The 13,402-nt window shown below is 41.5% G+C and overlaps 1 protein-coding gene and 1 long non-coding RNA gene across 2 annotated transcripts; both read right to left on the bottom strand.

The window, feature by feature from the left end:
- Positions 1–2,522: 2,522 nt before the first annotated feature.
- LOC118230597 (protein fem-1 homolog A) lies at positions 2,523–5,764 on the bottom strand. The gene has a single exon (XM_035423733.1). It carries the CDS (start codon positions 5,595–5,597, stop codon positions 3,744–3,746), a length of 1,854 nt encoding a protein of 617 aa, XP_035279624.1. The 5' UTR covers positions 5,598–5,764; the 3' UTR covers positions 2,523–3,743.
- Positions 5,765–6,906: 1,142 nt separating this feature from the next.
- On the bottom strand, positions 6,907–10,380 carry LOC118230500. The gene is made up of 3 exons (XR_004765856.1): positions 10,229–10,380; positions 9,718–9,832; positions 6,907–7,540 (listed from the first exon to the last, which is right to left on the bottom strand). It is a non-coding gene; the product is annotated as an uncharacterized LOC118230500 (long non-coding RNA).
- Positions 10,381–13,402: the final 3,022 nt, after the last annotated feature.

Below are 13,402 nucleotides of genomic sequence, written 5' to 3'. Positions count from 1 at the left end.
CAAAAAGTTAGCTCCACATGTTAGTGTTAGCTTTTAAAAACCAGCAGGTCCATAGAATAATGTTCAGAGCAATAAAGTCCAATGGAAAAAGTATGACAAAGAATATACGAACAGTGCTTGGGGCCGTTACCATTGGTCACTTCACCCCACTGATAATAATTACCTTATAGGTCAGGTTTATAGGTTTCTTTTGTCAAGACAAGAGTGCAACTAATTATACCATGTCTTGTGTTACGGCAGCAGTGAGGTCCAAACTTCTACTGTGAGGTCCAAAAGCTGTGCCAATCTACTCTTAAATAAACACTGGTCTAACCTCAACTAAATGTTCAAGCCATGTTATATTAACGTATTCTTATTTGGCACATATTAACAAAGCAGTTTTGTTGCAAATAAGCTTTTTAAAAATACATTAAACTATTCTAGGCTTCCTTGGTCTTTGGAGAATAAAATAAATGGCTTAACTTTTGTCAATGACATTTTAAAGCAATTTTGAATGTGGGAGATGCTCTTGCTGCACCTATTATGTTGGTGTTCTTTGTAGAAGGCTTGTACTGACAAGGCAGTAATAACACTGCATTTTTGTCCTTGCGAGCGCTTGTTAAATATCAAGTTACTGCCTCACATGCAAATCCACCTGAAACCTTGGATTAAAGTCTGTCTAACTGCACACCGCAAGCTGGCATTTAATGGAGCCTTACACAATGGGCCAGATCACATTTGAAAAAGTTCAGAAAACTCTTTATGCATCAGACTTGTGTTTAAAAGTTTAAACTACAAAGGTAGAAGTGGAATTACATAATTTAAAAGTTTAGCGACGATACCAAAATCACATTTCTATTCTAATCAGGGCTGTAGATTGGAGATGAGAACCCGCCATGGCTGATAACTTGTAGATACGTCATCGCTTAAGTCCAAAATACACACCTTAACACTGGAAAACCTGTACTTGCATTTCATTTAAAAGAAAATTACATTAAATCTGAGTCATTAGGTCATTTACTATTGTTTTAAAATTAGATTACACCTATATCATTATTAAAGCAAATCAGTGCTTTCATTTCACTTTTTCTTGGAAACTTTAAGGTGTAACTTAATTCCTTATGACTGCGGCTTTGGGGAAGTTGTTAATGTTGGACATGAGCAGACCCATATTGATGAGAGGGAAGGGGGAGTAAAGGAGTGCTAAAGGTCTCCAAAATTAGACAGGAAATGCCACACACACCCCCTTTGACGTAAACCATACTCCATTTATAAATCAAGCATGCAGAAATTGTGGGCGGTCAAGTTTCTATTATTCTAACTACTTACCTAATTAGAACAAAGCAAGAAAACAGTTGATAAGATAGTTATGTATAAATGCAAAAGTGTAGGAATGTTGTAGTGCAGGAATAACACCAGTTGTGTACAACAGGTGACAGTGTGGCAGGCTGATTAATGATCGTTTGACCAGAAGGTTGACTGCTCAGTTCCAAAGTGGGGAACCCCCACTGTACCTTTCAGCCAGGCACCGCCCTTAAATTCTTTCAGTAAAACATCTTGTTGAATGTAACAATAACTGTAACAATAATTCTTCCTTTCTATTTTCTTTCCCACACCCACTCTTAACATGTATAAAACATTACCTGAAACCAGTGTCATTTCGGTACAGGAACTGGTTGTTGGAAGGCTTTCCTGTACAGAAAAAAACACCTACAGTGGCTGCTATTGGGTTACAGCAGTTGCTATGCTTTAGCCTGCGCACAGCCAACCAACAAGCTCCATGATTAAGCCGGGCCTATGACAGGAGAGCGCAAGGTATTTTTACTTTCATTACTCCCATTTCATCTATAAAAAGACCCACGTGTAATCGCATTGGTCAGCACGAATAAGCAGTCGTGCAGCCCAAAATATTCCCCTTTCTCAACATTTAACTCAGTAGCTCAGTAGTGGATAGTGGGGCTGTAGTGTCAAGAAGGCTAGTAGGGGAAAAAGTACATTTTTCTTCCACCATAAATATATCTTCTAAACATCTTGTATCTATACTATATAGCTTTAGATTAAAAATCCTCAGTCTCAACATAAATAGTAGTTAATCAAATCAGGTATTTATGTCTGGTCATTGTTATAAATGTTTGTAGGTTTACTCAATTGACTCAAACTGCTAAACACTAATAATTCTACCCTTCGGATTTTTAACCTGTTTCCAAGTAAAAAGAATAGCCGCACTGATGAGGTAATGTGTTTCCATGGTACCGGCCATCGGAAGGGCAGGGCCCACTTTCCTAGACCAGATCAACGCACAAACCTTAGAAGACCTCATCCCACAATACAAAAGTTTACCCTTGGTAAAATCAACAATCACATAATAACGGCATTGCTGAAGTACACTCCAGCTGTCCTGAGACGAACAGTGCACACATCCAATCAAAAACCACACCCACTCAAAAACAAAAAACCGTTCTCACAGAGCACAGCAACAACAAAAACACAAACCATTCTAACGGCGCACACAAACAACGCCCGCACAAAAACACCACCCGCTCTCATGGGATACTGAATTTTATTCAGGCATCTCAAACTAATGCTTTGTCCCGAAGGTGTTAAATTCATTAATCTGTTAAACTGAGTGAGTCCACGGTTTGGATGCAAAATAAGATCCTAGGATTTTCCAAAGTGCTTTAAATAAAGGTCAAGTTAACAACAGAATGCCGTACAGTAAAATAACGAAACAAAACAAAAAATGTCTGATAATAAGACTAAAGAGGCAGGTGTAGTCCGTTTACAGACTCCATAATCCATTCAAACCTCCTCTGATTGTGATGAAATCCTGTGGTTAGACCAAGTTACTTCTAGGATTAATGACTTTCGTTCACTGCAATGGACAGACAGCTCTAGCAAAGCACAACCGATTCTCTTGGTGGTTAAAATAGTTTGTCCTTTCCCAAGCTCTCCTTGTATCGGGTTTAACAAGGTTAGGATACGGTTTCAAATAGGATACCATTAAAATACAAGGAAACTCTGCTATGGCCAGTACAGTACTCCAGTCTGGTAAGCAGCCATACAAATTTCACTCTTTAAAGCTGAAGACGCTTCACAAAATCAGAGCTACTCTATTTGGCTACACTGGCCATCAGTGAAAACTGAGAAAACATTTTTGGCACAGCAGACTGTACTTCTTTTCTCAAGTGAGGTTAACTATAAAATGGAATAAATAAAAATAAATGGCGACGACAGAAAGACAGACCATGGAGCTGGCCAGACAGGGTCTGTACCAGAGACTGATGGATTTTCTTGCAATATAAGAAAGTTTAAATTCTCACCATCATTTTATCCCAACATGCAGGCATTTCAGAAAGTTTATAATCCCCCTAGCAATAAAACCCCCATTCCTTATTCTCAACTACTGCCAACCCTCACCTTAAAATAATTGTACTGCCAAATTACATACCGACAGGCAAAGCTAAACACTTGTTATCTTGCTCTTGTGGACATCAGAGGACATTGCAAATGCCTAAATAAAATTAGAAGTTCTAACTGCAAATCCCAGCCAAGTATTTCAAAGTGTTTGTCCTTTTAATGAATGGGGGGGAAAAAAAGAAGCTAACAAGAGAAAAACCTCCCTAAATTACAGGTTTGTCGCTTGCGATTAGTGGCGTGGGATTATTGCTTTGATTTGGTCTAAGCCTGAGAAGAATTGAATGTAAAGGATAGAGCAAATGGCTGATGGAGAGGAGGCCAGATCGAGGGGGGGGGGGGGGGGGGGGTCAGTGCAATTCAATGAAGGCCTCCATCTCCTCTGAGATGAGCCCCTTGTAGGGCAGTCTGTGCTTCTCGATGGAGCGGGCCGCCAGGCACTGCAGCGTGACGTAGTTGAGGGGGTGCAGGGCGTGGCGCCCGGCGTTCTGCTCGTCCAGCAGCTCGTAGGCCGTCTTCCCCTTGGAGTTGGTGGCGTCGAAGTGGGACCCGGCGCGCACCAGCATGCTCATGATCTCGGGGCAGCCGTTGGCGGCGGCGACGTGCAGCGGTGTGTTGTTGTCGCAGTCGCGCGAGTCCGCGTCCGCGCCGCACTCCAGGAGCAGCCCCGCCACGGCGGCCGACGGGAAGCGGCCCACGGGGTAGCGGCCCACCGCCGTCGTGTCCTTGTCGGCCGCCATGTGCAGCGGGGTGTAGCCGTTGCGCGCCCGCGGGTTCAGCTTCAGCAGGCGGTAGACCGTCTGCTTCTTTTGGTACTCCTGCTCGGGGGTGCAGTCCAGCTTCTCCAGGAGGAAGAGCAGGTGCAGGATGATGGAGAGCGCCTTGGTGAACTGGGGCGCCTCAGGGGGGCTGTCGCGCTGCGCCACCGCCCGCTCCACCTCGCGCACGCTCTTGCCCAGCACGCCCATCAGGTCCTGGAAAGTGACGCGGGTGGCCAGCGTGCCCTTGGCCCGGTCCTGCAGCACGAAGGAGAAGAGCTCGGCGAAGGACAGGAAGCTGCTGGCCGTCATGGGGCTGAGCGGGTCCAGGTTGCTCTGCTGCATGTCCAGCGCGTACTTCCACAGGCTGATGCAGCGCTCGAAGTTGCCCGAGTCGGCGTAGACGGCCCCGCGGTAGCGGATGTAGTAGGACGTGTCCGGGTGCGAGGGCCCCAGGATGCGCTCGCGCACCAGCAGCGCCTGCATGCGCATCTCGTCCGGGTCGGTGATGAGAGCCTCCAGCTCCTCGGTCGTGGTCACCTCCTGCGCGCAGTCGTACGCCGGGACGGGGGGCCCTGGGGGCGGCTTGCTCAGCGCCCCGGTTCTGTCCCCGGGCTGACGCAGCTCCAAAGCCCGTCGCCAATACCGCATGGCGCCCAGCAGGTCTCGCTTCTTGTCGACAAACGTTGCGCCCAAGAGCTCGAGGGCGTCGACGCGCTCCTCTCGCGAGGAGCGAGGCTGATGCACCAGGTACTCCACTATGTTCGTGTGACCTGTCACGCTAGCAGCAAGCAAGGGGGTCATTCCGTAGCCATCCTTCTCCATGCGTGCATTGCACTTCAAAAGCATCTTCATGATGTCCAGGCTCCCAGACTCTGCACAGTCATGGAGTGCCGTGTTGCCCTTTATACTCTTGCGGTTAACATCTGCACCACGCTCAAGCAGAAACTTGGCAATCTCTTTGTGGCCTTTGTAGCAAGATATCATGAGACAGGTGTGGCCATGCCGGTTAGCTACCTCCATGTCAGCACGGTGCTCCACCAGGTAGCGCACAATTTCTAGGTGACCATCAAAGCAGGCGGCACGTAGTGGGGTCGAATTTGTTAGCGTGGTGTTGTTCACCGACGCCCCGTGCTTCAACAAGGTCCGCACGACCGGCAGGTGACCAGCCGCAGAAGCCGCCCATAAAGGGGGAGCCCCTTCAATAGTCTCTCCGTCAAAGTTAACGGATCCCCCCAGCTCTACATTAGCTTTACAGTGTCCAAGTAGATAATCCACTACCTCCAAATGACCGTATCGGGAGGCGATCAGAAGCGGAGTGCCTCCTTGTGTCTTCTCCTCGGCAAGCGCCTCCAACTCCTCCGGACTTTTGTTGCTCAGCAACTTCTGGATAAGTTTCAGCTTCCCATCTCTGGCCGCGTTGAAAACCGCAGTTTTAATATCCATTTTACCGACGTCAGACTCTCCCCTTAGCCATTAACCCCGTAATATGTCTGTAAATTTGGATGTCGGTTCTGTTTTCAAAAAAAGAAAAGAAACCTTGTCAGCGTCTCTCCTTCTTTCCTGCATTTTTCAGCCATTTTAAGGCTGACATTAAAATGGCGACTCCGCTGTTTGACAGTTGTATGTTTACCATACGCGCTATGCCTCATGAACGTTGTAGTTTCAAAGAAAGAGGCGAGTCCTAGACGCTGTGGGAATTTTCTTGCGATAAGAAATACAATTCCCACAAAGAACTGCAAGCTACAGAAATTACCCAGATAGAAAACGTTTCGGGGCTTGTAGGCACGTGTAGTTTGTTAATGGACCGATTGTTTATTTTGCAGGCTAGCTTCGTTGTAGTTTCAACTACAGTCCCCGGTCTGCACCGCGCATGGAATGCAGTGGAACCGCCTCGATAATAAAAACATTTGTTGGGCTTTAAAGCCAACACATTTAACCACATCTGAACACGTCGTGGAATGTACAGTGAAAGTAAAATTTATCTCGGTAAAAGAATACAGAACTGTACTGCAAGCAAGTGGGGCTTTAAATAATAATATGTAATCTGAGAAGCTAACTTACAGTCTTTGGTGATTAACCCATTTCCTCCTTCCAGGTTATCTATTTACCCTTCTGCCTATCGATTAGTCAAGTTACGAATTTCATACTTTCTTCACGCAGTACAATATAATAATAATAATTTTATACCTGGAAACATGTTCAGTCAGTGGGCTCTGCTTCTTCATAGCTAGCTTTCTACAGTAGTCAATTAGTGTGATCAGCGTGTTCTATATGGTCTTAAAATGCATTTGAATCTGGTTATTTAGGTTTATATAGTAAAATTGGTAAGTATTCAGCCAGTAGTTTAATGCGTGTATATACTAGTAACGCATAGTATCCTTCAGTTTAACACATTTCTCCATTCTGATGGCCCATTATTATCTAAATATGTAGTTAGCCTGTTTGGTCATGCAAGTTTGTAACCAGAGTTTATAGACTTGAGTAGATAGTTGAGGTAAAATAAACTTTACAGCAAAAACCTGCCTTTAATGAAGTCTTTTAGTCAGCAAGGATATCCTCACATGCTTGGAATTATGCAACAACAGCATTTATGGTTCTATTATCAGAGATTTGATTTACCATAATGAAATATAATTTTAAGACACCATGTTCAAAAATATCCATTCCTTTCCCCAGCCTTAATGATTTGTTCATGTACCATGTCAAACAATCATTCCCCACCTCTCCAGAAAAAAATAAACACAGACAGACGTTGACCATACTAGCTTTCTTTATTTATAATTTCTTGCATTAATGTATTTATTTTAGATTTTGTTTTCATTCAACATGTGTAGCCATAGGATCTTCATCCATTGATTGCATTTATGTCAAGAAATTTTATCTGTGTAATTCAGTACTGCCAAGAAAAGGTCAATTGGTCTTATAAAACACTGAAGGTCTGAAAAGAAAGATTAAATTCTTAATTGCAATGATGTAAAATCTTAAATTGTTAAGGCTTTTTGGCACTTAATTATCATTGTCATCACTAATCCATGCCACAGTTACAAAAGACCCCATTCAATTGTGAACAAAAATCCTTTCATAGATAAACAATCCAAGGAAGGAATAAAAGCCGTGGCCCTTTTTGTGCCTTTGGCTGGTGCTGGGTGATTTTTTTTCCCGACATTTAACTGTATAAGAAGAATACCTTCTCAAACACGCAGACAAATGCACACACTGTAGAGGACTTTGCTGCTCTGAGTCCCATGCTGGGAGGCAGACTGGGATTTGTTGTCTTTGTTCACCATCACAACAAAATCACTAGTCTTCCACTCAGCACCTTGGGCTTGTCTCCCCTCTTCACTGTAGGCTAGCACCTCCCTCACAGGATGTGGCTGAATCCTTGGCTGTGACAGCAAAACATGACACCCAGTTACATAGGTATTGCAGTTTCCTCGGAAAATTGTCACTTAGGCAGTCGCTAATTATTGTGAAATACCGTGTTTGCAGTACTTGCACCTGCTCATGTGTTGTTTGTATTCAGCATTTTATCTTCACATGCTCTGAAAGACACTGAATAAGGGCTTACAAGTTAATTAATTGAAGATAAAATCATATTAGTACATCACCACCATCATCATCATCATCATCATACAGTGTGAACACTGTGTAATGCAATCTTGTGAATGTAACACCTATGAATATCTATGAAAATATATTGATACTTCCCTTCTAGTGTACTTCATGCACGACACTTAAGCCTATGTAAGATTTGCACATTATAGTCCAAATGCCATACTGGATTTGCAATTATTTGTAATTATTCATGCATAGGAAAGCGGAAGGGGATAAGGAAGTATAAATGTCAAGGAACCACATTTGGTAAGCAAGGTCTTACACATTTTGGTTTCTCAATCAATTCCTTTTCAATCAATTACAGAGGAATTAATATATGGAATAAACAAAACTTTTCTTTCTTACTCTCCCTCATCTGGGCATCTGGGCCCATGTGAGGCAATTTCTTGTAAAAATATTAGTATTAACAGTAGTAGTATTTGTAGCAGAACATTTAATTTATGACAGTCTGTAAGAAAAATAATGTTTTTTTACTAATAACAATGTCTTTTTATTTCATTTGGCGGGTACAAACAAACAATACATGTTTTCCTTTGATATCTGATACTGGTACTGCAACCCACCTCAATATAACACTCAATACTTTCAGGCAGGAACTGACTGGGACCCAACAAGCAATCCAGAGGACAGTCAGCTTGTCTCTCTCTCTCTCTCTCTCTCTCTCTCTCTCTCTCTCTCTCTGTCTGTCTGTCTCTACCTTTTTCTATCTCTGTCACAGCTGCTCACTTTTTCTTGCCTACGGCCCATCTCTTTGGCTTACACAAGCCCCAGTGACATTCGCACCACCTCAGCAGCCGCACCCCCACCCCCTCTGCCTCTACGCAAGCTCTTCAGCCTTTTCAAAGAGCAGTTGAGCTTTCAGCTGGAGGGGGAGGAGGAGATGGGGGAGGGGAGCACCGATGGCAGTAATGGGGGCTGTCTGTGCGATAGCTCTACCTGTGTTCAGAATAAGATATGATAGATTGTCTGCTAAATGCAGTCTGCTTTTTCCTGCCAGTTGCACTCCAAATTCAGCTTTTCAAGTGCTGAGGTGGAAAAATAAAAATATGATAAAGCAATGGGTACTATTTCATTGCCAAATACCTACTGTGCTGGTGGTAGGAATGATATTAGAGGTGGTCAAAGCTGTAGTAGCAATTACAGTAGTAGTAATATTGAGGTTCATTAGCTTGTTGCCCACTTCCACTCCAGTGTACTAGACACATGCATTGCTTTAATGACTGTCATTCATCTCCAGTGTTGTTTTTTTTCAGAGCTGGTAGCTATGCAACAAGACTGAAGCAGGGAAAAAAGGAGGGAGCAATGGCAGTTAGAGAGAAAGAATGAAGGGGGTGGGGTTGTGGACAGATATTGTGGTGATTCATTCCATGATTCTTCCACCATCAAAGGAAATAAACTGGACCTTTGAACCAAAGGGCTGTTCAATCTGAAGAATTGACGATGAATGGCTCAATATTGGAATCCTGTGTAATTGTTATCAATCTGCCTTTCTGGTTCTGTTTGCCTATCTAATCACACCACCTCTTAGATGCTGTCTGTTGATATCCCAGAACCAGAAGGGGAACTACAGGCACCCATTACATTGTGCCCTTTGCGTTTTCACTTTTATGATAGCAATATTGTGCCTCACAAATGATATGCATCTAATTTCAGAAATACATCTCATCTTGACACAGTCTTTAGCTTTTACCTTCACTGTCTTTGTGTATATTAGAATTATTTTCATATAAAGTAGTCCTTCTGGCATGAATAGTCCTGTTCAGAAGCCCATATTTTTTACAAACATCAGATCTATTTTGTAAAGCAGTGAAATTTGATGTTACACTTTATTTTACATTCTTTCTGTTTTTTATTTGACTATGATGCTGATCGGAATGTGTCGACATGGTTGTAAACATAACTGCAGTTTCCGTACAACGAAATGTTACAATTATTAACATTGACTGACCCATAATCAGCGCTGAACTCGGTTGTGGGAGCTGTCCTCTACTGTAGTGCTGAAACGCGACCAGGCTCGTCACTTTATCGCTGGTCTTTCAGCCACTGGATTTGAAACTTGACACCTGTTGCAGGAAAGTTTTGCATCTATAATTATACATAATACGAAATAACAGTATTCTTTTTTCAACGTTTCAAACAATGGCTTTTATTCACACTGTAAACCTGATCTGATCGTTAGGACTGTAAAAAAAGAAAATCTATCAAATATGATAGGACAGGATAGGATCCTAACTGAAAATGCATCAAGAGGATATGTCAAAACCTAAATTCAGATGTACTAATCACAATTCAAAAATCACTCGGAAAACAATCTCCATTTTCCGTTTTCGTGAACAACAGACCAAAAGCATCCTGTTAGAATCTCTGGTAAAAGCAAAAATAGATAATTATACATTATATTCAGTTTATCATTACAAAACAACGTTGCTATATAAAAACACAAGGTCGCTCCGACTCACCATCTCTCTGTGAACGGATCAACAGGTGAATCTGAAACCATTTTAACATGACTGTGTCCATTCCTTTTCACTCTCTCTTCTCCATCTGCCATTGAATCAAACGTCAATCTTTTGCTCAAAACCCTCCCACATAGAAACACGTAGCAGCACCAACGATGTTACTGGGTGCCTTGAAGACAAACGAGATTTTGTATGTGTTTATATAGCGGCCAAACACAAGAGAGGGAAGGGTTGTTATCGATGACGATTTGAAAAAACAACCAATAGGATTTCGATTTTATTTTCCACAGATGGCCTACCTCATTGTCACCAAGGAGCAGGCGAGGAAGCAAGGAGAAATCAAAATATTAGCTGCATATGTATTTTAATACAAATAAATGACAATCATTTTATTTTATTTGACATATATATATATATATATATATATATATATATATATATATATATATATATATATATATATAAACAAGCACACACACACACACACACACACACACACACATATATATATATATCATGTCTTAAACAGTATCAGTGTGATACACAGTTTTACAGTATATTTTTTTACAAAAACATTTGTCAAGTAATAATTTAGACAAAGACGAAACATGTATGTGTCTTTGCCCAGCCACCTAAACCAGGTGGACAGAAAGGAGCTTGGAAGAGCTGGGATCATTATTTGTGATTCCCCTCATCCCTGCAACGTCAAGAGGTGAGTGAGACTGACTGACTAAAAAACCAGGAGTATTCAAATGTCTCAGCATGTCGAATGGCACAAAAACGAATTGCCTTTATTGAAATGTTAAAAGTTGGATCATTAAACCAGCACCAATAAAAGTAAATGCACGACTAGCTACATGCACTAGCTCAAAGCTACATTTCACTACTCCGTTGCACTTTGCAGCAGCATAAATATTGAAAAATCAACATCTGGTTTCTGAAGTGCAGCAGCGAGGTGCAGATGGGCCAAGGTTACTACAGTGCAGCACTTTGTCTTTAATGATGCTGAAGAGGAGGAACAAGGGCTGGTAGTACGGGGCAACACAAAAAAGGTCACTTTCAAAGGAAAGAAGAGCAAGGAAGGGATGAGAAAGGAAAAGAACGTACTTGGGCGGCTATTAATAGTTAAGCCCCAGGTAAGAGAGGTAGACTTATTTCACTCATACCTCATAGAAATACATTTTTCAAAAATACAAAGGTGATCTGATTTAGTCTAATAGTTTAAACCAGTTAAGATTATCTTAATATTCTGGAAAAATGTATTTTATGAAATACAACGTGAATCAGCCGACCACTCTTACCTTGGGTGGACACTGTGCCCTTGCAGCATTGCTGACCACTCACACAAGCATCTCAGACTGATAATCACGGAGCTTCATTAGGTTTCATACGGATCCTATAAAAAGAAACAGGAAAATGTGACGACAAGCTTTCTGACACACATTTAATGGAGAACTCTCACTGAAGGTATATTTCCACTTTTATACGCGCATGAGTTTAAAATATCCACAAGTCGTAAAACTGTCACCCTGCCCAGGTACTTCAGCGAAACTTTCATTTCCAGGCTTTTTTTTTTTTATAGACGGGACTGAACCATCTGTTGCATTTACTCTTCTCCATCCCATTCCTATTTTAAACACTGAAGGAGGCTTGTTTGCATCTGAATAGAGCTGTAGACCATGCATTGCGCCCCATCCCTCCCAACTTAACACAATACCTCACTGCTACACACACAGAGAAGGGTCTTTCAACAGAGGCGTAGACAGCACATCTCCATGCCAGCAAATTAATAATCTAATTAACTGTCCTTTATTGTAGAGGACGTTTCCAGGCCCATAGCTTGAGATAAAAATATGATTTAACATTAATTTGAAAGCCCTGGAGAGTCTTCTAGTCCCCCAACTGCATCGCCACTCCTTTCAATATTATATGGGCATTGTCTGTAAAGGGCATCTTCATAATTGAGCTCTGGGTTTGAGGTAAAAGGGGTCTTGTTTAGTTTTAACCCTACACACTCCATTCCATCTTTGATTACTATGTGCTCATGACACAAGTAATTTTTGAGAAGCAAATCATTCACATACTGTATGAATATATAATGTTTAAAATGGAGACCAAAGCATGACAGTGCTCATGCTTGCTTCCCTTGAATAATAATAATAACAGCTAACTACATGACACAAACCGTTTTTGAGAACATTTTTCTGCTTTTCCTAATGACCAGACCTGGGTCAACCATTTTTCTAATTACTATGCATATTTGTTAAACTTTTGTCATAATTACAAAACTTGATGATCTAATGATACTTGGCTTGATTTGACTACCCTGCTGCAATACATTTATACTATATTGGAATGCAGAATGCTCATTATAATGAGGTTGACAATTATGATATATGGGCAATATGCACATTAAGCTCATTTGAAATACTATGTTTCCTATTTATAATTTATACCATTATCTCCATTGACAGGGGCATGAAATTTGCCAAAAATACGCAATCTTTTTTATGGTCTATTCAGAGTATATTTAGGCTGAGTTTTGCACGAACATAACAACATAACAAGATATTTAATTACATTTTCCAGATTAAATGATTATATTCAATTTATTTAAATTATGTTCAAATGTCATATTAATAATACGCACTGCGGTAAATTTTCACTTTTTGGCTGTGATATTTTAGAACAGTTAAATTCCAGAGGTCTTTTGTTGTCATTACGATAATGATAATTATAATACTCAACAAATTCTATCCATCAGGTTTGCAGTGAACAAGAGCTCACCCTCCTACCTTTCCATCCACCCTATAAGTCCCAGTCCAAGAACCTAGACACTCCATCTACAAACATGTCATGGATGGGACAGGATGGAGCCAGTCTGGATAAGACAAGAAGACACAAGGCAGACAAGACAGTATAAATCAAGATATCATGATAGTGCTATTACTTAAAAAAACAGAGAAGGCAATAGCGATACAGAAAATATAAATACAAGGAAAGAACCTCAAAATAATAACGCTCAGTCTTGTCATATGGCTTCAAATCAAAGCCTAAGAACTTTGGGGAGGGTTTTGTATGATATGAACAGATGTAGCATTAAGCTATTGGTGGAGGGTCTTTACCTCGGAGTGATGTGAAACAGGTATAGCTCCCACGTCTTTTGTTCTCGTT

The sequence above is a fragment of the Anguilla anguilla genome, chromosome 6 (genome assembly GCF_013347855.1).
Source record: "Anguilla anguilla isolate fAngAng1 chromosome 6, fAngAng1.pri, whole genome shotgun sequence".
Classification (NCBI taxonomy): domain Eukaryota; kingdom Metazoa; phylum Chordata; class Actinopteri; order Anguilliformes; family Anguillidae; genus Anguilla; species Anguilla anguilla.
The sequence above is the reverse complement of the archived record's forward strand: the minus strand, read 5'-3'. Positions and strand labels throughout refer to the sequence as shown.